The 27976-nt window shown below is 58.0% G+C and overlaps 1 protein-coding gene across 1 annotated transcript; it reads left to right on the forward strand.

The window, feature by feature from the left end:
• The first annotated feature begins 301 nt into the window (after positions 1-301).
• On the forward strand, positions 302-27976 carry LOC115645091 (NFX1-type zinc finger-containing protein 1-like). The gene is made up of 14 exons (XM_030549493.1): positions 302-383; positions 1506-2897; positions 8912-9068; positions 9400-9525; positions 14035-14180; positions 14429-14563; positions 14694-14790; positions 15329-15476; positions 16594-16713; positions 17275-17429; positions 18775-18920; positions 19372-19482; positions 23677-23772; positions 25232-27976. The coding sequence occupies exons 2-14, from the start codon at positions 1524-1526 to the stop codon at positions 27974-27976; spliced, it is 5556 nt and encodes a 1851-aa protein (XP_030405353.1). The 5' UTR covers positions 302-383; positions 1506-1523.

Below are 27976 nucleotides of genomic sequence, written 5' to 3' on the forward strand. Positions count from 1 at the left end.
CCCAGCTCAGCATCGGACCCAGCTGCCCAGCTCAGCGCCCTGGACAGGACCCTGCCCAGCTCAGCACCAGACCCGGCTGCCCCCAGCTCAGCGCCCTGGACAGGACCCTGCCCGGCTCAGCACCGGACCCGGCTACCCAGCTCAGCGCCCTGGACAGGACCCTGCCCAGCTCAGCATCGGACCCAGCTGCCCAGCTTAGCACCCTGGACAGGACCCTGCCCGGCTCAGCACCGGACCCGGCTACCCAGCTCAGCGCCCTGGACAGGACCCTGCCCAGCTCAGCACCGGACCCAGCTGCCCAGCTCAGCACCCTGGACAGGACCCTGCCCGGCTCAGCGCCTGCGGAGGTACCAGAGGCAGGATCACAGTGACAGACGTGCCAGGTATGCAGAGGGGAGCTTAGGTAGTGGGCTCCCTCCAGGCTGCTAACGGGACCCTCCATCCAGGAGACACAACAGGATGGGAGGCAGAGCGGACAGTGTGGCTGTAAAGCCACAGAAATTGGCAGGGGGCTCAGGCACAGGAGCTGGCAGGTGCACTGGGGGGGCTCCGGGATGGAGCTGGGCGGAAGGCACAAGCTGCAGGGGGTGTGGATAAGGGCAGGTGGCACTGGGGGCTGCGAGGGGGTGGATGCAGGCAGGTGGCACCGGGGACCGGGGGTGGATGCAGATGGGTGGGCCTGGGGGCTGCGGAGTCAGGGACGGAGGCAGACAGGTGGTGCCACCAGGGTCTGCGGGATCAGGGACGGAGGTGCCACAGCAGCCCCTTGGGCCGGCTCCTGCCTGCTGTGCTGGGCTCCAAAGAACTCCCAGGAGCTGTCTGCCCAAATCTCCCCCTGCCCCTCCTGGCAGAACCACCCCTCGGACAGGTGGAAGGTGCTTGTGGGCCCTCAGGCAGACGTGCAGTATTATCACCAGGTCTCCTGGCTGGGAGACTCCCCAGGGGACCGGCTCACCAGCCCCCTCCACTCACCCCTGCATCCCCCCACGCCATCCCCGCCACGATGCCCCCACCCTCTGCCCACTGGGCAGCACCTGGCCATGCTGAACAGACGAACCCCCAGCCCCTGACCCATCCACCCCGTGCTGTGTCCAACCAGTGCCCGCAGAGCACGGTGCAAGGCGCTCCCAGTGGGCAATTCTGGGCTACGTGATCCCCGGGGCAGCGCCTGCCCAGCCCCCAGCAGCCAGCGACAGGCAGACGCAGGTGGGCTCATCTCTTGTTTCCGCCTTCCGTGCATGGTCTCGTTCACTGCACCTCGCGACTTTCGCTCCAGTGTCCGGGACGACCCCCTGCCCTGCCCCTTTGGGGTGGTGCTCTGATCTCAGCAGGGTGTGCCGCTCCCCCAGTTTGGAGTCATGGGGCAAAGTCATTAGTGTGGCATTAACGAGGAGGCTCTATGGGTCCAGTTCCGTTCTCTGGAGCTGGGTGTGGATACCCCGTGAGCAGGCAGGGTGGGGCTGGGGGCTTGTTCTGCAGCACTGATTCCTCTTGTCTCTGAGCAGCTCCTGCCCTGCGGAGAAATGTCTGGCCAGAAGAGGAGGTGGCCGGACTGGCCTGAGAGTGCCTGGGGGCAAGGGCCACCGAAAGCTGCCCGGCTTTCCCCGGAGCCAGGGCCCAGCTGGAGGACGGATCCTTGCGCCATCCTCGCTGACTTGGAAAAGCTCTGTGACCACAGCCCCCAGCGACTCCTACCCTTCCTGCTGGACCACGACTACCAGCTGGAGCAGGTCGTGGAGAGCCCCGGCCTGAGTCCCGCCAGGGTGTATACGCTGCTGCGGGCCCTGAAGGTGGCGGTGGAGAGCGCTGGTGAGCCAGAGCTGGTCCAGCCGGTCCTGGCCCTGGTGCTGAGACCAGCTTTCATGCTCAGGAGCCTGCTGGGCTTCATTGCTGAGCTGCAGAACTTCCAGCACCAGGACGGGCAGATCTCCCAGGAGGTGATGGAGGACACGGTGGCTGCCCTGCATCATCTGCTGACAGCGTCCCCTGAGCAGACGAAGACCCTCCTCTGCTACCCTGTGGACCTTCTCTTTGCCACTGTCCAGAGACTCCAGAGCCACGGCTTTCAGTTTACGTGGATCATCCAGAAACGGCTTCACGACACCAAGATTCTGGTGGACTCGACCTTCCCACGGTGCAGTGTGCCCCTCACCTCACCAGCCTGGCAGGAGGATTTCCACATGATCCCCATTTTCCCAACCCCGGAGGAGATATTCGTCGACCCTGGGCAGAAGCTGAAGCGCAACCTCCCTGTTGGGAAATACGCGAGCGACGTGGCCTACCTGGACACGCACTTCCGGCTGCTGCGGGAGGATTTCGTCCGGCCCCTGAGGACCGGGATCTCGGCTCACTTCTCCCTGCAGAACGTGTTTGGGGGTGCTGGGAAGCAGAGGGGGCTGCGGGTCTATAGGAACGTGCAGCTGGCAAAGGTGGGCACCTCCCCAGTCAGTGCCATGTACATGGCCAGGTTCCAGGCCCCGCAGGGCTCCTCCCACACCTCCTCCAAACGGCTGCTGAGCGGCTCCCTGACCTGCCTCATCTCCAGTGACTGTGGCCAGGTGTTGTTTGGGACTGTGGTGGGGGGCAACAGGCCTGAGCTCCTGAAGGGGGCCGTGTGGTTGGACATTAAGGCAAACCACAGCGACCTCCTGATGAGGCACCTGGGGAAAACCAACTTCATCATGGTGGAGTCGCCGGCCTTCTTCGAGTCCTACCGGCACGTGCTGGAGGGGCTGCAGGAGCTGGACCCCACCCAGATGCCGTTCCAGAACTATGTCGTGCAGTGCCGCACCCCCGTCGCCCCACCCGCGCACTTCGGAGAGGACGTGACCTTTGACCTCTCTGTTCTGCACCCCACTGGGCGAGCTGACAAAGAGCCCATGCGGGACACATCTGAGGTAGGTCTAGGGTAGCGGGGAGGGGCAGGAAGGAGGGGAGGCTGGGCCAGGGTAGGGCATTGGCTTAGGACACAGGGGGGTCAATTCGCTGCACCAGCACGGACTTCCTGAGTGACCTTGGGCAAGTATCTCCATGCTTCAGTTTCCCATCTGTACCATGGGGTAACTGCCCTGCCGAGGGCTTGAGGAGAACCACATTGAACAGCAAAGGCAGTGCAGCACTTTGTGCCCTGCTGCAGGGATGCTGGCAACGAGATGCAGACCTGGTTACCGGGAGTTTGCGCACTCACAGGGATTTAAAGAGCCAGGCCCCAGGGCCTGGGTGCTCTGCCCACTGGGGTAACCTGCTGGCTACCGGTGCCGTGGGCTGGGCTGGGGGAGGGGCAGCCTCGGGGCCTCGCCAATAACACCCGGCGTGTGCCAGCCACCCGTTTCAGAAAATAAGAACATAAGAACGGCCGTACTGGGTCAGACCAAAGGTCCATCTAGCCCAGTATCTGTCTACCGACAGTGGCCAATGCCAGGTGCCCAAGAGGGAGTGAAGCTAACAGACAATGATCAAGTGATCTCTCTCCTGCCATCCATCTCTATCCTCTGATGAACAGAGGCTAGGGACACCATTCTTACCCATCCTGGCTAATAACCATTTATGGACTTAGCCACCATGAATTTATCCAGTTCCCTTTTAAACACTGTTATAGTCCCAGCCTTCACAACCTCCTCAGGCAAGGAGTTCCACAAGTTGACTGTGCGCTGTGTGAAGAAGAACTTCCTTTTATTTGTTTTAAATCTGCTGCCCATTAATTTCATTTGGTGACCCCTAGTTCTTGTATTATGGGAATAAGTAAATAACTTTTCCTTGTCCACTTTCTCAACATCACTCATGATTTTATATACTTCTATCATATCCCCCCTTAGTCTCCTCTTTTCCAAGCTGAAGATACCTAGCCTCTTTAATCTTTCCTCATATGGGACCCTCTCCAAACCCCTAATCATTTTAGTTGCCCTTTTCTGAACCTTTTCTTCTGCTAGAATATCTTTTTTGAGGTGAGGAGACCACATCTGTACACAGTATTCGAGATGTGGGCGTACCATGGATTTATATAAGGGCAATAATATATTCTCAATCTTATTCTCTATCCCCTTTTTAATGATTCCTAACATCTTGTTTGCTTTTTGACCGCCTCTGCACACTGAGTGGACATCTTCAGAGAACTACCCACAATGACAAAAAGATCTTTTTCCTGACTCTTTGTAGCTAAATTAGCCCCCATCATATTGTATGTATAGTTGGGGTTACTTTTTCCAATGTGCATTACTTTACATTTATCCACATTAAATTTCATTTGCCATTTTGTTGCCCAATTACTTAGTTTTGTGAGATCTTTTTGAAGTTCTTCACAATCTGCTTTGGTCTTAACTATCTTGAGCAGTTTAGTATCATCTGCAAACTTTGCCACCTCACTGTTTACCTCTTTCTCCAGATCATTTATGAATAAATTGAATAGGATTGGTCCTAGGACTGACCCTTGGGGAACACCAGTAGTTACCCCTCTCCATTCTGAGAATTTACCATTAATTCCTGCCCTTTGTTCACTGTATTTTAGCCAGTTCTCAATCTATGAAAGGACCTTCCCTTTTATCCCATGACAGCTTAATTTACATAAGAGCCTTTGTTGAGGGACCTTGTCAAAAGCTTTCTGGAAATCTAAGTACACTGTGTCCACTGGATCCCCCTTGTCCACATGTTTGTTGACCCCTTTAAAGAACTCTAATAGATTAGTAAGACACGATTTTCCTTTACAGAAACCATGTTGACTATTGCTCAACAGTTTATGTTTTTCTATGTGTCTGACAATTTTATTTTTAACTATTGTTTCGACTAATTTTCCCGGTACCGATGTTAGACTTTCCGGTCTGTAATTGCCAGGATCACCTCTAGAGCCCCTTTTAAATATGGGCGTTACATTTGCTAACTTCCAGTCACTGGGTATCGAAGCCGATTTAAAGGACAGGTTACAAACCTTAGTTAATAGTTCCGCAACTTCGTATTTGAGTTCTTTCAGAACTCTTGGGTGAATACCGTCTGGTTCCGGTGACTTCTTAATGTTGAGTTTATCAATTAATTCCAAAACCTCCTCTAGTGACACTTCAATCTGTGACAGTTCCTCAGATTTCTCACCTACAAAAGCCAGTTCAGGTTTGGGAATCTCCCTAACATCCTCAGTCGTGAAGACTGAAGCAAAGAATCCATTTAGTTTCTCCTCAATGACTTTATCGTCTTTAAGCACACCTTTTGTATTTCGATCATCAAGGGGCCCCACTGATTGTTTAGCAGGCTTCCTGCTTCTGATGTACTTAAAAACATTTTGTTATTACCTTTGGAGTTTTTGGCTAGCCGTTCTTCAAACTCCTCTTTGGCTTTTCTTATTACACTCTTGCACTTAATTTGGCAGTGTTTGTGCTCCTTTCTATTTGCCGCACTTGGATTTGACTTCCACTTTTTAAAGGAAGTCTTTTTCTCTCTAACTGCTTCTTTTACATGGTTGTTAAGCCACAGTGGCTCTTTTTTAGTTCTTTTACTGTGTTTCTTAATTTGAGGTATACATTGAAGTTGGGCCTCTATTATGGTGTCTTTAAAAAGGGTCCATGCAACTTGCAGGGATTTCACTTTAGTCACTGTACCTTTTAACTTTTGTTTAACTAACCCCCTAATTTTTGTATAGTACCCCCTTTTGAAATTAAATGCCACAGTGTTGTGCTGTTGAGGTGTTCTTCCCACCACAGGGATGTTGAATGTTATTGTATTATGGTCACTATTTCCAAGTGCTCCTGCTATAGTTACCTCTTGGACCAGCTCCTGTGCTCCACTCAGGATTAAATCTCGAGTTGCCTCTCCCCTTGTAGGTTCCTGTACCAGCTGCTCCATGAAGCAGTCATTTAAAGTATCGAGAAATTTCATCTCTGTATTTCGTCCTGAAGTGAAATGTTCCCAGTCAATATGGGGATAATTGAAATCCCTCACTATTATTGGGTTCTTAATTTTGATAGCCTCTCTAATTTCCCTTAGCATTTCAGCATCACTATTACTGTCCTGGTCAGGTGGTCGATAATAGATCCCTAATGTTATATTTTTATTAGAGCATGAAATTTATATCCATAGCGATTCTATGGAACATGTGGATTCGCTTAAGATTTTTACTTCATTTGAATCTACATTTTCTTTCACATATAGTGCCACTCCTTCCCCTGCACGACCTGTTCTGTCCTTCCGATATATTTTGTGCCCTGGAATGATTGTGTCCCATTGATTGTACTCAGTCCAAGCTCTCAGGTTTCTCTGATGCCTATTATATCAATATCCTCCTCTATCACAAGGCACTCTAGTTCACCCATCTTATTATTTAGACTTCTAGCATTTGTGTACAAGCACTTTAAAGACTTGTCCTTGTTTATTTGTCTGCCCTTTTCTGATGTGCCAGATTCATTTTTATGTGACTCTTTATCATTTGATCCAGCCCTTACATTATCTTCTTCCGTCCTTTGTTCCTGACTATAACCTGGAGATTCTCTATCATCAGACTCTCCCCTAAGAGAAGTCTGTGTCCGATCCACATGCTCCTCTACAGCAGTCGGCTTTCCCCCATCTCCTAGTTCAAAAACTGCTCTACAACTTCTTTAATGTTTAGTGCCAGCAGCCTGGTTCCACCTTGGTTTAGGTGGAGCCCATCTCTCCTATACAGGCTCTTCTCATCCCAAAAGTTTCCCCAGTTCCTAATGAATGTAAACCCCTCCTCTCTACACCATCGTCTCATCCATACATTGAGACTCTGAAGCTCTGCCTGCCTACCTGGCCCTGTTTGTGGAACTGGGAGCATTTCTGAGAATGTCACCATAGAGGTCCAGGATTTCAGTCTCTTCCCTAGCAGCTTAAATTTGGCTTCCAGGACATCTCTCCTACCCTTCCCTATGTCATTGGTACCTACATGTACCATGACCACTGGCTCCTCCCCAGCACTGCACATAAGTCTGTCTAGATGCCTCAAGAGATCCGCAACCTTCGCACTAGGCAGGCAAGTCACCATACGGTTCTCCCAATCATCACAAACCCAGCTATCTACGTTTCTAATGATTGAATCTCCCATTACTAACACCAGCCTTTTTCTAGCAAATGGAGTTCCCTTCCCCGGAGAGGTAACCTCAGTGCGAGAGGCAACCCCAGCACCATCAGGAAAGAGGGTCCCAACTATGGGAAGGTTTCCCTCTGCTCCCATTGACTGCTCTGCTTCCCTGTCTGAGTGGAGGTGGGACAATTCTACAGTGTCCCGAAAAGCCTCATCAACATACCTCTCTGCCTTTCTTAGCTCCTCCAGTTCCGCCACCCTGGCCTCCAAAGTCCGTACATGGTCTCTGAGGGCCAGGAGCTCCTTGCACCAACTGCACACATACGCCACCCACCCACAGGGCAGGGAATCATACATGCTACACTCAGCACAATAAACTGGATAGCCCCCACTCTGCTGCTGGGCTTCTGCCTGCACTGTCTCCTAGTTAATGGGTGGTTTAAGAAAGGGGTTTGGGAATATGGTTTGGATTATAGGTTTTAAGGGTCCTGCAGGGGAACAGGTAGGACCAACAAGGGACCCCCGCTCGCTTCCCACTCCCCTTGCCAAACTCCCTGTTAGCAGCCCCTGGTCACCTGTGCGTGGCTTTATAAAGCCCTGGCCTGAGTGAATGCCCCACCTACTGATTAAGGCTCAGCCAATTACCAGAGACTTCGAGCTTTCAAACCTTCCTTTGAAGTTCACGGCCTCCAACTGCCAGTCACAGCATACGGTCCTTCAAACAACCAAACAAACAGACTGACAAAACACAAGCTCAGCACACAGCACACAGCAAGTAACCCCCAAACACAAACACACACACAAACCCAGACAGTCACTTACCCCACAGATGCTGTATTTGCTCCTCCTTCACCTGGAGAACTCCCTTGCGAAACTCCCTGTTTCCGTCCCGCCTGCCGAGCCCAGCGCGAGGGACCAGCCCCCGCAGTGCGTGCCTAGTGTCTGGGATGGGCCTGCGCCCGTAGTGGGGCCCCCCTGTGCCGCGGTGACGGCTCTACTCTCGGTTTAGTGCACGAGCTTGATCAGAGCTAGCTCGGGCGTGTCTCCCAGCTGGCAGTCACGCCCCCAGCTCGCCATGTGGACACAACCCATCATTCCTGCTGCCGGGCTGCCCAGCCGCTGACCACTAGACTGTGCCGGACATCCTAGGCCGGCATCGCTGGCGCTCACCGTCCCAACCACTCGCTCGGACTGATCTGACCCAGAGTCCCCCTTCCCCATAGAGCACTGCAAGAGCCCCTCTCGCCCCAGCTTTGCTCTGCCCCACCCCACCCCACCCCTGCTGGCCCGGTGTCCTGCCCGCCGCCCCGGAGGCTGGAGTCACAGGACCCTCTGTCACAAGCCTTCGTTCATTCTCGCTGCCGAGGAGGCAGATCAGGTGCGTCCCAGGCGGTCTGAGGCCTCCCTCCCTTTCAAAGGGTCGGCCACTCTGTGACAGGCCACAACCTCCCCCCATCAATACCCTGCCTAGCTCTCCCCTGGCCCTGCGGCCCATTCTGCCCACCCGAGCCATGTGTGATCTGAGCCCCGGTGACCTGTCCTCTGTAGCACAGGGCAGCGAGATCTGCAGATCCCATCCCCTGTCCCCAGAGGCCCAAATGCAGAGCCTGCCGCTGCTCCAGCGGGACTGGTCTTGGGGCAGCGAGCCCCTGCTGCTGCTTGTGTTGCCGTGGCTACCCTCCTATTTTAGTACGTAGCTCACTCAGAACCGGCACTGAACCAGAATTACCCCCCCGCCCCACTGCAGTGTAGACACTCAGAAACACCTGCACGTCGGAGTCCTTCCAGGAGAGGGCAGCAGTGCGCGTCGCCACACCTGGGCCACCGGCAGGTTGAGCCCATGGAGGCTCTAGGAGGCAGGTGAGAACATGCCTGGCTCTTGGCTTGCAGGGGCACGTGACTGCGGTGGACCTGACAGCCGTGAGACTCGGCGACTCCTATATCTGGTCTCCAGCGACATTTCCTCACTTAGACGAGTCTCAGATCTTAGCCATTCGAATGGCCCTGACCAGGGAATTTGTGCTGATCCAGGGCCCACCGGGGACAGGTATGTGCTCTGCTTCCCTGCCCACCATCGCAATGGCTCTGGGCTGCCCTGCAGCTTCAGTGACTCCTGCTCCGCACCCTGTCTGCCACGATGGCCTGTGAGCCTGACCCCCAGGTGGGTTTTATCCTCCCTGGCCCAGCCGCAGGAGGGGCTGAGCCCACCCCAATGGGGCTTGTGTGCAAGGGAGACGCATGGCTGGAGATGCTGCCTCTGTGGTGTTAACAGCAGCCCTGAGAGCATTTTCGCTTGGGCCTCCCCGCTGCAGCAGCAGGGCCTGTGATCGGGTCACAGGTCCCTGCCCCACCAGTGAACATGGGCCGTTTCCTTCCAGGCAAAACCTTCATTGGGCTCCAGATCGTGGAGATCCTGTTGAGGAATCAGTCTCAGTGGTGGAAGGACCAGAGACCCTTCCTGGTTGTCTGCTACACAAACCACGCTCTGGACCAATTTATGGAAGGTACCTGGGACTACCAGGCTCTTGGCATTTGCCCTCAGCCCCTGGGCTTCCAGGGAGCCTCACACAGCACGTTGGGATGCCCCTGTGCTGGCAGCCCCTGGCAAGGCAAGATTGCAGTGTTCCCCCAGCAAACCCTGTCACAGCTGCACAGTTCAATATGGCCGTCCCTCTGCCCTGCCCCTTGGAGGGGTCTGGTGCCTTCGCGGGTGCTGTGCTCCAGGTACGGCTGTCGCGGGAGCAGCACTCCGGGTATGGCTGTCAAGGGCACTGAGCTCCGGGTACAGCCGGCCCTGTCCCGGGCTCTGCACCCCGGGTACAGCCAGCCCTGGCGTAGGTGCTGCGCTCTGGGTACGGCTGGCCCTGTCCTGGGCACTGCACCCCGGGTGCAGCTGACCCCAGCATGGGTGCTGCGCTCTGGGTATGGCTGTCGCAGGTGCTGCGCTCTGGGTATGGCTGTCGCAAGTGCTGCGCTCTGGGTACGTCCGGCCCTGTCCCGGGCACTGCATCCCGAGTACAGCCAGCCCCGTTGCAGGCTCTGTGCTCCAGGTACGGCTGTCGTGGGCACTGCGCTTCGGGTATGGCCAGTCCTGTCCCGGGCACTGCACCCTGGGTACAGCTGGCCCTGGCGCTGCGCTCTGGGTATGGCTGTCATGGGTGCTGAGCTCTAGGTGTGGCTGTCACAGGCGCTGCGCTCTGGGTACGGCTGTCGTGGGTGCTGAGCTCGGGGTACGTCCGGCCCTGTCCCGGGCACTGCATCCTGAGTACAGCCAGCCCCGTTGCAGGCTCTGTGCTCCAGGTACAGCTGTCGTGGGCACTGCGCTTCGGGTATGGCCAGTCCTGTCCTGGGCACTGCACCCTGGGTACAGCTGGCCCCAGCGCTGGTGCTGCACTCTGGGTACGGCTGTCACGGGCGCTGCGCTCTGCGTACGGCTGTCGCGGGTGCTGAGCTCCGGGAACGGATGTCACAGGCGCTGCGCTGTGAGTACAGCTGTCGCGGGTGCTGAGCTCCGGGTATGGCCGGCCCTCTCCTGGGCACTGCACCCTGGGTACAGCCGGCCCCGGCACAGGTGTTGTGCTCTGGGTACGGCTGTCATGGGTGCTGAGCTCCAGGAACAGCTGTCACAGGTGCTGAGCTCCAGGTACGGCTGTCGCGGGTGCTGAGCTCCAGGTACGGCTGTCATGGGTGCTGAGCTCCAGGAACGTCTGTCACAGGTGCTGTGCTCTGGGTACGGCTGTCACAGGTGCTGAGCTCCAGGTACGGCTGTCATGGGTGCTGAGCTCCAGGAACGTCTGTCACAGGCGCTGCGCTCTGGGTATGGCTGTCGCCGGCGCTGCACCCTGGGTACGGCTGTCACAGGTGCTAAGCTCCGGGTATGGCTGTCGTGGGTGCTGAGCTCGGGGTATGGCCGGCCCTGTCCCGGGCACTGCACCCTGGGTACAGCCGGCCCCGGCATGGGAGCTACGCTCTGGGTACGGCTTTCGCGGGTGCTGAGCTACGGGTATGGCTGTCGCCGGCGCTGCACCCCGGGTACAGCTGTCACGGGTGCTGAGCTCCAGGAATGGCTGTCACAGGTGCTGTGCTCTGGGTACGGCTGTCACAGGTGCTGAGCTCCAGGTACGGCTGTCATGGGTGCTGAGCTCCAGGAACGTCTGTCACAGGCGCTGCGCTCTGGGTATGGCTGTCGCCGGCGCTGCACCCTGGGTACAGCTGTCACAGGTGCTAAGCTCTGGGTATGGCTGTCACAGGTGCTAAGCTCTGGGTATGGCTGTCGTGGGTGCTGAGCTCCGGGTATGGCCGGCCCTGTCCCGGGCACTGCACCCTGGGTACAGCCGGCCCCGGCATGGGCGCTGCGCTCTGGGTACGGCTGTTGCGGGTGCTGAGCTACGGATACGGCTATCACAGGTGCTGAGCTCTGGGTACGGCTGTCACGGGTGCTGAGCTCCAGGAATGGCTGTCACAGGCGCTGCGCTCTGGGTACGGCTTTCGCGGGTGCTGAGCTCCGGGTACGGCTGTCGCGGGTGCTGAGCTCCAGGAACGGCTGTCACGGGTGCTGAGCTCCGGGTACGGCTGTCGTGGGTGCTGAGCTCCGGGTATGGCCGGCCCTGTCCCGGGCACTGCACCCTGGGTACAGCCGGCCCCGGCATGGGCGCTGCGCTCTGGGTACGGCTGTTGCGGGTGCTGAGCTACGGGTACGGCTATCACAGGTGCTGAGCTCTGGGTACGGCTGTCACGGGTGCTGAGCTCCAGGAATGGCTGTCACAGGCGCTGCGCTCTGGGTACGGCTTTCGCGGGTGCTGAGCTCCGGGTATGGCTGTCGCTGGCGCTGCACCCCGGGTACGGCTGTCATGGGTGCTGAGCTCCGGGTATGGCCGGCGCTGTCCCGGGCACTGCACCCTGGGTACAACCGGCCTCGGCACGGGTGCTGAGCTCCGGGTACGGCTGTCGCAGGTGCTGAGCTCTGGGCTGTTACAGGTGCTGAGCTCTGGGTACAGCTGTCGCGGGTGCTGAGCTTCAGGAACGGCTGTCACGGGCGCTGCGCTCCGGGTACGGCTGTCGCGGGCGCTGAGGTCCAGGTACGGCTGTAACGGGTGCTGAGCTCCAGGTACGGCTGTCACGGGTGTTGCACTCTGGGTACAGCTGTCGCGGGTGCTGAGCTCTGGGCTGTCACAGGTGCTGAGCTCCGGGTCCGGCTGTCGCAGGTGCTGAGCTCCGGATCTGGCTGTCGCGGGTGCTGAGCTCTGGGCTGTCACAGGTGCTGAGCTCTGGGTCCGGCTGTCACGGGTGCTGAGCTCCGGGTCCGGCTGTCGCAGGTGCTGAGCTCCGGGTATGGCTGTCACAGGTGCTGAGCGCTCGGTATGGCTGTCGCGGGTCCTGAGCTCTGGGCTGTCACAGGTGCTGAGCTCCGGATCCGGCTGTCGCGGGTGCTGAGCTCTGGGCTGTCACAGGTGCTGAGCTCCGGGTCCGGCTGTCGCGGGTGCTGAGCTCCAGGAACGGCTGTCACGGGTGCTGAGCTCCGGGTCCGGCTGTCGCGGGTGCTAAACTCCAGGAATGGCTGTCGCGGGTGCTGAGCTCCGGGTGTGGCTGTCACAGGTGCTGAGCGCTGGGTACGGCAGTTGCGGATGCTGAGCTCTGGGCTGTCACAGGTGCTGAGCTCCGGGTCCGGCTGTTGTGGGTGCTGAGCTCCGGGTACGGCTGTCGCAGGTGCTGAGCTCCGGATCCGGCTGTCGCGGGTGCTGAGCTCCAGGAATGGCTGTCGCGGGTGCTGAGCTCCGGGTCCGGCTGTCGCGGGTGCTGAGCTCCGGGTACGGCTGTCGCAGGTGCTGAGCTCCGGATCCGGCTGTCGCGGGTGCTGAGCTCCAGGAACGGCTATCACAGGTGCTGAGCTCCGGGTACGGCTGTCGCGGGTGCTGAGCTCCGGGTATGGCTGTCACAGGTGCTGAGCTCCAGGAACGGCTGTCGTGGGTGCTGAGCTCCGGGTACGGCTGTCGCGGGTGCTGAGCTCCGGGTACGGCTGTCGCGGGTGCTGAGCTCCCGGTACGGCTGTCACAGGTGCTGAGCGCTGGGTACGGCTGTCACAGGTGCTGAGCTCCGGGTACGGCTGTCGCGGGTGCTGAGCTCCGGGTACGGCTGTCACAGGTGCTGAGCTCCGGGTACGGCTGTTGCGGGTGCTGAGCTCCGGGTATGGCTGTAACAGGTGCTGAGCGCTAGGTACGGCTGTCGCGGGTGTTGAGCTCCAGGAACGGCTGTCACGGGTGCTGAGCTCCGGGTACGGCTGTCACAGGTGCTGAGCTCCGGGTCTGGCTGTCGCGGGTGCTAAGCTCCAGGAACGGCTGTCGCGGGTGCTGAGCTCCGGGTATGGCTGTCACAGGTGCTGAGCGCTGGGTACGGCTGTCGCGGGTGCTGAGCTCTGGGCTGTCACAGGTGCTGAGCTCCGGGTATGGCTGTCGCGGGTGCTGAGCTCCAGGAACGGCTGTCGCGGGTGCTGAGCTCCGGGTACGGCTGTCGCGGGTGCTGAGCTCCAGGAACGGCTGTCACGGGTGCTGAGCTCCGGGTACGGCTGTCGCGGGTGCTGAGCTCCAGGAACGGCTGTCGCGGGTGCTGAGCTCCGGGTACGGCTGTCGCCGGCGCTGCACCCCGGGTACAGCTGGCTGGAGCTGTATTATCAGCCTCACCAGGCAGGCCTGGGCACTGCCGGACATCTCAGGGCGGCACGATCGCTGCCTCTCCCTGCACACTGCACCGTACAGTCCCCCTGCTTCGAGCCCTGAGCAATCCACCTGGCCCTGTGGGACACGGGGCTGGGCTGCGGCCAGGCCCTACCTCCACCCCCATGTGGGGCTGACGTGAGGTCCAGGGCTTGCGAGTGGTGGGAAGAGGGTCGCTGTCCTGCGCTGTTCACATCCCGCACCGCTGCCCCAAGAGGTCACAGCCAAGCTGAGTAGCATCAGGCCAGGCCAGGGTCCGGGCCGGTGGGTCTGTGTGGTCAGTGCCTCTTGCCCCCCACGCAGGGATCCTGCAGTTCCAGCCCTCCGGCGTGGTGCGCATTGGGGGAAGGAGCAGAAGTGACAAGGTGGCAGCTTGCTCCTTGAGGAACCTTCGCCAAAAGCAGCTGCCAGCGCTCCTGGGGGCCGCAGAGAAGCACCAATATGGCTGGGTACGTAGCTAGCGCGCGGGGCACGGGGCAGCGCTCGCACTGCAGCCCCAGCAGCGCTCTGGGGTGAGCACCACTGCATGCCCTGGGTACAGCAGTGAGAGGGAGCTGGAGCCAGGTGATAGGGTGTGCTCTGGGGGCTGGGCGGGAGGCCATAGCTAGGGGGAGACCCCATCCCTGGAGCACGGCTCCCCCTCCCTCCCCCGCCCTGTGCCCCATGCCCATGCCCATGCTCTGTTCTCCCCCCCTAGATGCGGAAGGCCTTGCAGAAGCAGAAGGAGAGCATTACCTACCGCACCGCGGTGCTGGAGCTCCTCCGCCGAGGAATCCTCACGGATGCAGAGCTGGCAGCGGAGATCCACGATGACAAGCTGGAGTGCTCCTGGGTGAGGAGAGGGTGGGGGGACACAGAACCCAGCTGCGCCCTTCCCCCAGGGCTGGGTTCCCCGGCCAAGCCCTGCTGGGGTGGGCGGCTGGGCACCCGTCTCAGCGCATGCTGTGTCGGATACTCCACAGAGAGCGGGGCGCTTCGACATGTGCGACTGGCTGAAGATCTACCCCATGGCGCAGGAGAAGAAGCCGTGCCAGGCTCAGGGCAGGGGCAGGAAGGCAGGTGAGTGGCTGTGCAAGGGGCCGGGCACTGCCCCCGGCTGTGCTTGGAGCTCCTCCTGCAGAGCCCAGGCACACAGGGGCATAGCCCGGCTAAGCTCAGTAGCCCTCACACCTGCCTGAGCAGGGAACCAGCCAGAGCTGCGGGAGGGGCAGCAACCTGCACGCCAGGTTTTCAGGGGGCTGCTGCAGGCGGAGCAGATGGTGATGGTGGGGGCAGGGGGCGGGACATGCCCCCCCTCTAATCCAGCATGAGCTGTGAGCCTTGAAGACCTGGGGTGGGAGGCCAGAGCCAGGCCCCAGGACCCGAGGCCAGGTCACATGAGGTGAGAGCTGACCTGCTCTGCTGATGCCCCCCAAGGCAGCTCCAGTCTCTGGAGCTGTGGGGCAGGATTTGGCCATGAGCCCACGGGCCTGTGTCTGCCAGGCACGGTTGGGGCTCCATGGAGCTCCCACCCTGCTAGGGTGACCGGATGGGAGTAGGGGGCAGGGGTCACACGCCTGTATAAGAAAAAGCCCTAAATATCAGGACATCCGGTCAGCTTACCCCCTCCCAGGCATGGAGGAAGAGCTCTGGCCGTGCCACAGGGATGAGCGGGCCCTGGATGACGAGGATGATTGGGACCCTTCCGAGCGGCGGCGGAGCACGGTGGAGGAGAAGTTTGCTTACATCCTCCCCGCTGAGAGCAGGTAGCGTCCAGGGCCCTGGGCAGACGCCACGTGCCTATTACTGAGCTCAGCGCGGGCACAGGGCGCGGGCACAGGCCCGGCAGCTCTGCCAGCCTCATGCCGCCTGTGTCTGTTAGACGGGATGACACGGCTGGGCCTTAGTGGGGAGAGGAGGCTCGCTGGGAGCACAGGCATCGCTGCCCCCTCCTGCAGTCATGGCAAAGCTCCAGCCCCCCCAGGGCGGGATACAGGGCTGAGCAGCCGCTGCATTCACTGCTGTGTATAGACCTCAGCTCTGCCCTGCGCCAGCACCACGGCCCCCCAGCTCCAGCCCCGCTTCCCCCAGGGCGGGACACAGGGCTGAGCAGCCACCACATTCACTGCTGTGTATAGACCTCAGCTCTCTGCCCTGCGCCAGCACCACGGTCCCCCAGCTCCAGCCCCGCTTCCCCCAGGGCGGGATACAGGGCTGAGCAGCCGCTGCATTCACTGCTGTGTATAGACCTCAGCTCTGCCCTGCGCCAGCACCACGGCCCCCCAGCTCCAGCCCCGCTTCCCCCAGGGCGGGACACATGGCTGAGCAGCCGCTGCATTCACTGCTGTTCATAGACCTCAGCTCTCTGCCCTGCGCCAGCACCACGGCCCCCCAGATCCAGCCCCCCCCAGGGCGGGACACAGGGCTGAGCAGCCACCACATTGACTGCTGTGTGTAGACCTCAGCTCTCTGCCCTGCGCCAGCACCACGGCCCCCCAGCTCCAGCCCCCCCAGGGCGGGACACAGGGCTAAGCAGCTGCTGCATTCACTGCTGTGCATAGACCTCAGCTCTCTGCCCTGCGCCAGCACCACGGCCCCCCAGCCCCGGCCCCCGTCTGTCCTGCTCTGAAAGGGAGACGGCGCTGCCGCAGTCTCTGTAGCGTCCCGGGGAATGGCAGCTCCGGGGCCCCCTACATCCCCCTGCCAGCCCGTCTGAGACCTGCCGAGGCAGGGCCCACGGCCATTGGAACGGGTGTGGGAGCTGCGGTCACCCCGGCTGTGGATGGTGCACCGTGGTTGGGGTTCACATGGAGCAGCGCCCGCAGGCTTCAGCCCCCCAAGGCCTCCCCACGCTGGTCAGTCACTGCCCAGTCTCTTCCTCAGCTCCTCACACCAAGGGATGCGCACATGCTTGGAGGAGGGTGACATCATGACTGATGAGGATGTCGCGAACGTGAGAGACGTCGGGGAGCTGCGGCTGAGGGATCGCTGGCGTCTCTACAGGTCTCCCCACCCCACCCCAGCCCTAGGCAGCACCCTCCCTCCCCGAGCCCTCAAACCACAGCATGGTCCTGCCAGGACCCTCCACCAGCTCCCAGGACGCCAGGTCCTCTGGGAGAGGAGGGTGACACACGCCAGCCTTTGACCCCCGAGACCTGAGCACTAGCCCAGCCCAGGTCGCATGGGAGATGAGGTTAATACGCAGGGCTGCCCTCAGGTCCGTGGAAGGAGCCGGAGCTCTGGGCACAGGCCAGTGGCTGGAGCGCTGGGCCTGCTCCTTGGTGGGGGCAGGAGCTAGGGCCTTACTCTGTGCAGGGCCAGGCATGGCCCGTGAGTCGCACCCTGCCACACGCGGCTGGACAAGCCTGGCCGGAGCCGCCCAAGCTGCACCCTCGCTCTGAGGAGTCCTGTGGGAACGTGAGCCAGCCGGGCTGTCTGGCTGAGCCGGACAGTACCCTGTGGAGAGGGCGGGGGGGATGTGTCACACCCTGACCACTGGGCTCCCTGGCCCCAGGAGTCACTGCAGGAGGGCTGGTCCCGGGTTCATTTCGGCTCCGCACACAGGAGGTGGATGCTGGCCTACGAGCGTCAGCTGAAGGAGACGCTAGTGGAGAAGCTGGAGGAGTACGAGAAGAAAGCAGCCCAGCTAGCGGAGCTGACCTTCCAGGAGGACCTGTGGGTGCTGAAACGCAGCCAGGTCATTGGCATGACGACAACAGGTGAGACCACTCTCAGCGGCTCCCCACCCTGCACAGCCTGAGACAGCCTCGGCCACGGGGAGGTGTTCACAGCCACAGAGCGTAAGGGCAGACGGGGCCAGCAGGTCGTCTGCTCTGCTTTCCTGTGTACTGTATCCCAGCCAGCAGCCAGCAGCCCCAGCCACGCCCGCTCACTAAGCCCAGCTCCTGGCGGGAGAGCAGGAGACCCGGCTGGCAGGTGCCACAGGCAGCAAACAGCGAGGGGCACCAGTGTCTGAGGCCCCCAGTGGCAGGGAAAGGATGAAGTGAGACCCCAGGTAATCCTGGCAAGAGACCCACGCGCTGCTGTTATTTTTCAAGGCAGGGGTTGTCCATACATTACATAATGCACTGGGGGAGAGGGTCCCCAATTGTGCTGGTTTGTTGCAGTCTTACGAGAGGCAGGTGCGTCTTGAAAAATCACTCCAAAATGTGTTCATTTCTGCACAGCCCCTCAGGCCTGCCCAAACCAGACGACCCCGACCCCAGAACAAGCCAGCAATGTAATCCCTGCTCCAGGGAGCCTAAACGGTCTGACACAGGAGGGGAGGGGACAGGAAGATCAGGCAGTCAGGCCTGGGAACAGCACAAGGGCTTGGCTGCTGGACAGCAGGCGAGTGTGGCCTGTGTGGCCGTTATGGTCTTCGGGGGCCACTTGGGGGCCTACTGGAGTGGCTTGGAGGTGGCAGCCATTCTACAGCCTGGTGCTGTACTGCAGAAGCGGCTGAAGGTTTCAATCCTCCTAGAGAAAATACCTCTTGTGAAGGGATTTCAAGGCAGGGAGGGGGATGGTGGCTGATGGGTTGAAGAACGCAACCCCTGCAAGGGGAACTGGGGGGTTGATGGGGGCCAGGTCTGTGTGCACTGGAGGCCCTGGCAGGGCAGGACTCTGCCTAGAGCCAGCATGTACGGTATATTGACCTGGATCTGGGACTTGGTCCTTTGGGATCAAGAGACCTTTTTTCTTTTACTGGGGTGTTGGTTTTCATAACCATTCATCCCCATGATGAGTGGCATTGGTGGTGATACTGGGAGACTGGAGTGTCTAAGGAAATTGCTTGTGTGATTTCTGGTTAGCCCGTGGGGTGAGAGCGAAGTCCTCTCTGTTTGGCTGGTTAGTCTGTAAAAGACCCCCAGCCTGGGGCTGTGACTGCCCTGCTCTAAGCAATTTGTCCTGAATAGATACTCTCAGTAGTGTCCCGCCACAGGCCACATCATGACACCATGGCACCTGCTGGGCAGAGCATGTCCCTCCCCAGCGGGAATTCCCAACTGGGCCACGCTGCCCTCTCCCCACGTGCTCACCCTGCTTGTTCGTTGCTCCTAGGGGCTGCTAAGTACCGAAAGCTCTTGCAGAAAATCCAGCCCCACACTGTGATTGTGGAAGAGGCAGCAGAGATCCTGGAAGCGCACGTTCTAACCTGCCTCACACCGGCCTGCAAACACCTCATCCTGATTGGAGATCACCAGCAGGTAAATGCACCAAAACCAGCCTCCCAAGCCCATCTGCCCTGTGCACGTTCTGCTACAGCTACCCCTGGATTCCCTTGCTGCCCACAGGGACCACTCCTTTCCCCGGCATGCCTCCCCAGCACTCTCATGATATGCCCTGCCGTGGCACTGCCGAAATGGCACAGACATCTGGGAGGTAGGACCTACATCCCTTGGCAGGACAGCTGGTAACTGGAGATCAGTGGCTGGGAGGAGCTGAGTGGGGTGAGGGTGGAGTTTGTGCATTTGCTGAGATATTTAAGGGGAACTGTGTGACGGCTGTTGCTTCGTTAGAGCTGATCCAGGAGCGCAGGAGATTAAAGCTCCTCCTTCTGGAACCTGGCCACCGATATCAAAATCCAGCCCCTTCCCAAAGGCCGAGCACTGAGTGTCCTGTGTGTGCAGCACCCAGAACTGGCTCCGTGTTTTCCAGCTGCGACCCAAACCCGCCGATTACACCTTGGAGAAGAAGTATTTCCTCGGCATCTCCCTGTTCGAGCGCATGATAAATAATCAGATCCCCTACGTGCAGCTGCTCTATCAGGTGAGTGCCGCTGTCCATGCCTCTGGGAGGGGCCTGCCTGCACCGATGGCTCCCCACGCCCCGCCCTGTGGCAGGGGTAGCTGCTCGCTGCTGGCCGCTGGTGACCCTCTTTGATTGCTGGTGGGAAGATTGCACAGTGACAATGTATCCCCGTCTGCCTGCAGAGCCCAAGAGCACTGGCCTGGTTACGAAGGCAGACGGTCTCTGCAAGATCCTCACTCTGTGGCACAACTCTGGGGAGGGCAGACGGTGTCAGGGTGGGGAATAACAGCGAGTAGCTGAACAGACACCAAGCCAGGACCACACAAGCACTGGGAGGCCTTGGGCTTCTCCCCGGGCAGTATTGACAAAATATGTGTTTCACCAATGCAGCTGATACGCACAACGTGAACTATGGCCAGAATTTTCCATGTCCGGGGCCTACTTGTGGGCACTGAAATAAGCATCTGGGTTATCGAAAGTGCTGAGCAAGAGCTGCACTAACTGAAGTCACCAGGAGCTGCTCCGTGCCCAGTCCCTTTGAGCAACTGGGCACTTAGGGGCCCAAATCATGGAGGGCAGCAGCATCACCATAGTTAAGGTTGTGACTTGGTGTCTGTTTAACAGACAGTTTTCCTAAGTGCTGGAAAATCCAAAAGCAGACTTGGATTTTAGGTCAGAAGTGTTGTCAAGGGAACTAGCATTAATTAAAGAGAGGGAAGACAAAAGCATCCAGCCAGCAGCAGCATTAAAATAACGTAACCAGGCCGCATGCACTTCTCCCATTTCCTGAACAACGGCACTGAGTATGATCAAAGAAAAGTAGCTGTGACACTCATTAATGACGCATCAGGACAGGCATCCCTAACGGAGAGCCCTATCACAAGGATGGGTAGAAGGAGCCCAGTGGCTGATGCAACACCAGGATACAGGCCTCTGTATCTTAGGGTTATCATGAGAAACAAATGCAGAAAATATATTGCAATTTCTGCACTAACTCATCCAGTCTACACAAACCAAGGGTTTGCCGCCCCCCACTGATTTCAACCCCCCTCAAAGTGTTGAGCTTCCTTGGAAGTGGGGTCTGAAGGAATGTGGGACACTGGAAAAAAAATCTCATTGCAAATCTCAGTTGATGTTTTCCCCCCACAAACTGCTACTAAAAAACTAAGCTGTGCCCAAACGACAACATACATTTGAAAATGAGACTCCGTCCGAAACGGCAGAGTTTATATAGACATGGTCCCCCTGCTAGACAGGAAATCCAGGCGTAACTATCTCAAGAGGTGCCACCACTGCCTGAGGGCTGCTGTGTCCCATCAGGGCCACGTGTCGAGTCAGTGGCGAAAGTTGGGGTCATTTGGTCAAGTGGTTCCTCAGGTGAAGGTCTCTCCACCCAACGAGGAGCTGGTCTAGACACTGAAATTGTTCTAAACCACATACATGGTGCGATTGTCAGGGGCCAGCCCAGCTCCGATAGCTGCTGGCCAACTCCCGAACTTGGCTGCTAGGCAGTTCATGAGCCCTTGTTCCTGCTTCAGCCTCTTCCAATCCCTGCCGCTGCCCCTGCCCCCCTCCGCGTTCAGATTCTAGCTCCGATCCCCAGCTCTGACGCTAGCATTCAGCTCCAGGGGACCCTCTGGCTCCGGCATTTGGCTTCTGTCCCCTCGGCTCATTTCCTGGGCCCTGCCCTCTCTGGGCCCAGCTCTAAGTGGAAGGTCGAATGCCCACGTCCACCATTAGGCCTGTCCTCATGACAGCAATTGTCTTGAGTATTGGTGTTTCCCAGGAGAGAGTGTGGGGCGGTCACTGCGAGGGGCAGAACAGCCCCAGGGATGAACAGAGCAGTTTGCAGCGTGCAGAGCGACCGTGTTCAGCTCCAGGCACAGGTGCCGACTTTCCGAAGTGCCGGGGGTGCTCGATCCCCAGCTTTGCCCCCACCCCAGCCCACCCCTTCCTGCCCCACCCCTTCCCCCAAGACCACACTCATGCCCCACCTCTTACGCCCTACTCCACCCCACCCCACCCCACCCCACCCCTTCCCCCAAAGCCACACCCACACCCTGCCTCTTTGTGCCCCACCTCTTCCCCCAAGGCCACACCCACACCCCACTTCATCCCTCCCCCCAAGGCCATACCCTGCCTCGTCCCACCTCCACTCCACCCCTTCCCCCAAGGCCTCGCCCCACCTCTTCCTGCCCAGTGCTGCCCCATCCCCCAAGTGTGCTGCATCCTTGCTCCTCCCCCACAGCCTGCTGCATGCTGCGAAACAGCTGATTGCAGCGGGCAGGAGTCCAGGATAAGGAGGGGGAGGTGCTGATTCATGGGCTTGCCAGTGGGTGGGTGGGGGCTGATAGGGGGGCTGCTGCTCCAGCCCTGGAGCACCCACGGGGTTGGCGCTTGTATCTCCAGGGGCTGTTCTCTTTTGTCTGAGAACATCTCAAGGAGATGAATTGCCCCGTCACACATGTGCAGAGCCCCTTTGCCCTAGCTTAGACCCCGAATGGATGACAGAGGCTGGGGCTCCCCTCCACTCCCCCAACCCAGGCCAGGAGGGACAGAATCTCCTAGCCCAGCGCACATCGTAGAAAGTGTCCTTCTGAATGCCTTCCTCTGCCCCCAGCGTCTAGCTGCAGTTCAGCTGCCACCCCAAGCTGCTCTAATCCAAGCCTCAGGCTGGCCAGGGGCAGGGGCAGGCAGAGCTGCATCTCAGCTGCACATCACTGGCACTGGCGTCTGAGTCAGCTGCCCAGTTCAGCTGCCAGCCGTAATGCTTGGTCCTAGAAGGGAGATGAGCCCACACCCGGCCCCAGGCGCCTCCCGAGGGGATGTGCATGAGTTACCCCTCGGCAGCAGGGCCTGGCACATCATGGGTGTAACAGGCCCCTCTGCTTCACTCAGCTCCTCATAGTGGACCACAAGCTAAATATGAGTCAACGGTGTGATACTGTTGCAAAAAAAGCAAACGTGATTCTGGGATGCATTAACAGGTGTGTTGTGAGCAAGACACGAGAAGTCATTCTTCCGCTTTACTCTGCGCTGGTTAGGCCTCAACTGGAGTATTGTGTCCAGTTCTGGGCACCGTATTTCAAGAAAGATGTGGAGAAATTGGAGAGGGTCCAGAGAAGAGCAACAAGAATGATTAAAGGTCTTGAGAACATGACCTATGAAGGAAGGCTGAAGGAATTGGGTTTGTTTAGTTTGGAAAAGAGAAGACTGAGAGGGGACATGATAGCAGTTTTCAGGTATCTAAAAGGATGTCATCAGGAGGAGGGAGAAAACTTGTTCACCTTAGCCTCCAATGATAGAACAAGAAGCAATGGGCTTAAACTGCAGCAAGGGAGATTTAGGTTGGACATTAGGAAAAAGTTCCTAACTGTCAGGGTAGTTAAACACTGGAATAGATTGCCTAGGGAAGTTGTGGAATCTCCATCTCTGGAGATATTTAAGAGTAGGTTAGATAAATGTCTATTAGGGATGGTCTAGACAGTATTTGGTCCTGCCATGAGGGCAGGGGACTGGACTCGATGACCTCTCGAGGTCCCTTCCAGGCCTAGAGTCTATGAATCTATGAATAAACCCAGAGAATCCAAACTGACGCCTGCGGTGCTATGGGAAAGTGGATGGGGAATTGGTCATCACCTCTTCTGAGATGATCACTAGGGATCCTGGAGCCCCCACCCCTCCTGGGGGCTAGTGAGCAGCTGGTCTGGCTCTGTAAAAAGAGCCACACCCCACTCCCAACCCCCCCACAACAGGCAGATTTCAAGACTCCACAAGGGTTGGAGCATCCAGCCACAACAGTCACCAAGCAACTCCCGGGGTCCCGTTTAATAAATACTGTAACTCAGATAAACCGCTAAGTCTGGGGAACTGCTGCTCACATACCGACAGGCTCGGGAACACCGATCGTCCCGATCTGGCAGTCAGGGGACAGACACGGGGGCAGACGGAGCCAGCTGCTGGAGGGGGGTGAGAACAGCTCTAGGATTTTGCTGCTAGATGCAGGCCCATCAGCCCCATAGTACAATCTAGGGCTGGCTTTGAGGAACGCTCCAATCTCCTCATCCAAGAGCTAGCAGCTGCCAGCGCGAAGCAGGCGGAACGGTAACAAACGTGGAGCAAACGGTTAATTCACGGCCAAGGGAGGTTTTGAAATAGTTACCAAGAGTAACTGTGGCTCTCAGCTGGGTGTCCCGCTCTTGTCTCAAACAGCACCGCATGCGCCCCGAGATTTCCCAGCTGCTGGTCCCGCTCTTCTACAAACAGCTCAAAGACCACGAGGCCGTTGCTGAATATGAACAGATCAAGGTAAGTGGAGACATTTTCCGTAGCTGGGAAATCTGGCTGCCTGTGTCACAACGCGATGGAGCCACCTGCCAGCCCGGGGCGAGCGAGGGCTTGGTTATTGCCAAAGGGAGTCTGATTGGTTAGACGCAGCCCACTGAAGCTGTTAACAAGCCCAAGGTACCGCAAGAGACCAGCTGCAGGCCTGGTTGCTCCCATCCTTCACCAAAGGAGCCTGCCACGCGCGCCTCACGGCAGGGTTTCTCTATCAGTCTAGGTTTCTTCTGGCTCCAGATGAAGCCAACAGGACTGGCTGGTGGAGGCTCTGTTGGGTCCTGTGACTGGGGCACAGACTGAGCAGCAGCTATTTCTCCCCCACTTAGGCCTGTCAGGCAGCACTGCAGTCCCCTGGTGCGGTGAATGGGGAGTTGCCCAAGGTTGGTTGTTTCCTTCGGTTTGTTCCCATCCTCATCTGCAGGGCTGGCTGGAGATCGCGGGGAAAATATCCCCAGAAACGCTTGAGCAGATTTTAAAGGTTCAGCGAGTTCTGGCTGCTCGAGAAGCTGGAGGGAAACAAAGGAAACATCCTCAGTTAACCATTCAGGGAGGATTTCTGCAAAACAATAGAAATTTCGACTTTTCCAGCCAGCCGTAGTCATTTTGATGTGTGTACTCCCAGGTGTCTGGTGTAGGGGGCTCTTCCTTCTGGCTGGGGAGGCCAAGGGGAGTTTTAATGGTTAACTAATACACACACACACACACACACACACACACACACACACTTTGAAGGAAAAAGAAACACATGGGGTGCCCTAAGCACTAGATCATCCTTCCTCCCAGAGGTAACCGGCTCCTCCGTGCTCATCCTCTGCACCTTGGTTTTAAACAAGCCTCAGACCTGTAATTCTATGCTACTGCTGAGGTGTAACCAGCAGCATCAGGAAGTGGGATCTGAACTCGTCTCCATGGGAGATGAGCTGCAAATAAGCAAAGCCCAATGACCATATTTAGACTAGTTTCTCCTGCCTACCCCGGGGGTTAGCGGTAGTTCAGTTTTTGCATGGAATTGCTCTTCACTGCTCCTGGAAACGTGCCCTGTTCTGTAGCCGCCAGTAGTGGGCAAGGTGCTTCACAGGGGACTCAGAAGAGAGGCCAAATGCTTCTGCTCTAGCACCATCTCAGAAGCTGCAGGCAGGACGCCATTCGCAGCCCACATTAACAGCAGCTCGCAGTCTAAGTAGCATAGTGTTTCTGGTGCAAAATGGCTGCCCAATCCCTCCCCTCGGCTGCGCCTGAATGAGTTGATACCACCTGTAAAGCTCTTTGGCACAAAAGGGGTTAAAGGAATAGCAAGGGTTACTGGATCCCAGCTCCTTTGCCTCGGGTGGGACAGCTCTGCCTCCTCCCAGTTACATGAAAATATTAGCAGTCACTTAATTTTAAAACATGCTCAACTATGTATGCCAACTATCCCTGCCTACAGGGCGTGGAGAGCAGCATCTTCTTCATCCAGCACACAGCGGCCGAGAGCCACAGCGCTGACTCCGAGAGCTACAGCAACAAGTTTGAGGCTTCATTCCTGGTCTCGCTGAGCAGATACCTCCTGGAGCAGGGATACAACAAGAGCCAAGTCACCATTCTGACCCCCTACCACGGCCAGGTGCTGAAGATCCGCGCACTGCTGAGGAGCAGAGACATGGGAGACATGGCTGTCCATGCCGTGGATGACTTCCAAGGGGAGGAGAATGACATCGTTCTTCTCTCGCTAGTACGAAGCAACAGAGAAGGGAGGATTGGTTTCCTCCAGGATAAAAATCGGCTCTGTGTGGCTTTCTCGCGGGCCAGAAAGGGCTTCTATTGCATTGGAAACCTAGCCAGCATTGCAGCTGGGTCCAACAGCAATCTGTGGAAAGATATTCTACGTCTCCTAAAGAGAAAGAAACTTATGGGGGAAGGGCTGACGCTGGTGTGTCAAAATCACCCCGATACCAAGACAGTGGTGAACGAGAGTTCAGACTTCAGTAAAATCCCTGACGGAGGCTGCACGCTCCAGTGCCAAGCCCGGCTGGAATGCGGCCACCCCTGCACGCGCCGCTGTCACCCGTCTGACAGGGATCACAGCCTATACTTTTGCCAGTTCCCGTGCTCCAAGCTGTGTGAGCTCAACCACAGGTGTCCGAGAAAGTGCAAGGAACCATGCGAACCTTGTTCCGTGGAAGTGGAAAAAGTCATTCCAAAGTGTGGGCACCTCCAGACCGTCCCCTGTCACATGCCAGCTGATCACTGGCTCTGCCAAGAGCCATGCAAGCAGCTTCTGGAATGCAAACACCCATGCACGCGCCGCTGTGGGGAAGCCTGCAGCACCTGCAGGTGCAAGGAAATGATTGACGTTATTCTGCCCTGTTCTCACGTAATGAGAACTGAATGCTACAAGCAGAAAATGCCTCTGAGCTGCCTGGAGACATGCAAACAGAAACTTGAGTGTGGACACCACTGCAAAGGAAACTGCTATGAATGTGTGCAGGGCAGGTTGCACGTCCACTGCCGTAACAAGTGCACAAGGGTCCTTCTGTGTTCCCACCAGTGCCAGGAATCGTGTTTTGAGAATTGTCCTCCATGCAAGAGAAAATGCCCCAACAAGTGCAGACACAGCCACTGCGATAAGCCATGCGGGGAGATCTGCTTTCCCTGTATACAGCCCTGTTCTTGGAAATGCAGGCACTACCGGTGCACACAACTCTGCTCTGAGAGGTGCAATCGCCCCCGCTGCAATGAGCCCTGCCAAAAATCACTCAAATGCAGCCACCCCTGCGCAGGCCTTTGTGGAGAGCCGTGTCCGCCCAAGTGTCGCACATGCCACAGAGACGAGCTGGCAGAGATTTTCTTTGGGGACGAAGACGAGCCAGAGGCCCGTTTCGTTGTCCTAGAAGACTGCAGACATGTTTTGGAGGTGCGGGGCCTGGATCGCTGGATGGATGGCGAGCCAGACAACGCCCAGGCCCAACACGTCCAGCTGAAGGTGTGCCCCAAATGCGCGACACCCATCCAGCACAACACGCGTTACAACAACGTGATCAAGGCCATACAGCAAAAAATCAAGGAGATCAAATTGAAGATTCAGGGAACCAGGGAAGAACTTGAAGCTGGAAAGCAGCAGCTGCTCCTTCAACTGAACAGTGACAGAGACCTTGTGGCCTGGATGGGTATGGAAAGAAGCATTATGAACACTGTCTCCCGTCAGAGCCTTCTGGACTTGGAGAATACCCTAAATTTCTTTGCAAGTCTCTCCAGACTGAAGCAACAAGCGAGGAAGTGCACAGTGGCGAGAGAACGCAATTTGAAAAGGAAGATTGAGGCTGTGGAGCACTGGATCGGCAGAAACAGACATTCCTTCACAGCTCAGCAGCTCAGGGAATGCAGGAATGAGATCAAGAGGATATCGTACCTGGGAAACATCTTTGAGCGGCTGAGTGGCTACGAAAACAAACAAGCATCGTTACCCACTGAGGCCGTGGCACTTGCTAACGAAGCCATAGGCATCCTCCAGCGGCAGGACGCTTTCACCCAGAGTCGGGAGGAATCTCTCCAAAGGGTGCTGGAGAAGATCGATGAGTGGCTTCCTGCTGCAGAACTGCAGCTCTCCGAGGCAGAGAGGGTCATGATAACAGAGGCCATGCAATTCGGCAGAGGCCACTGGTACAGGTGCCCTCAGGGCCATTTGTACACGATTGGGGAATGCGGCCGCCCAATGCAGCAGAGCAGCTGCCCTGAGTGCGGAGCTACCATTGGGGGGCAAAACCACGCGCTCACTCAGGATAATGTTGCCGACGATCAAATACTGGAATCCGCTAGTGCACAGGAGCGAGAACCACGTTTACAGGACAGTATCTTAGCTCTGCCCCGCTCCTGCGATCAGCCATGGTCACTCACCTGCTGCCCGCCCAGCCCCCACCCTCAGCCCGACTCACCCCCCCCTTGCCAGTGCAGCCCCCACCCTCAGCTGGACTCACCGCCCCCTGCGTCACCCAGGCCCTACCCTCAGCCCAACTCGCCGCCCCCTGCGTCACCCAGCCCCCACCCTCAGCCTGACTCGCCGCCCCCTGCATCACTCAGCCCCCACCCTCAGCCCGACTCACCGCCCCCTGCATCACCCAGGCCCCACCCTCAGCCCGACTCACCGCCCCCTCGCCTGCCCAGCTCCCACCCTCAGCCCGACTCACCAATCTAG

This window comes from Gopherus evgoodei, chromosome 2, assembly GCF_007399415.2.
Source record: "Gopherus evgoodei ecotype Sinaloan lineage chromosome 2, rGopEvg1_v1.p, whole genome shotgun sequence".
Taxonomy (NCBI): Eukaryota; Metazoa; Chordata; order Testudines; family Testudinidae; genus Gopherus; species Gopherus evgoodei.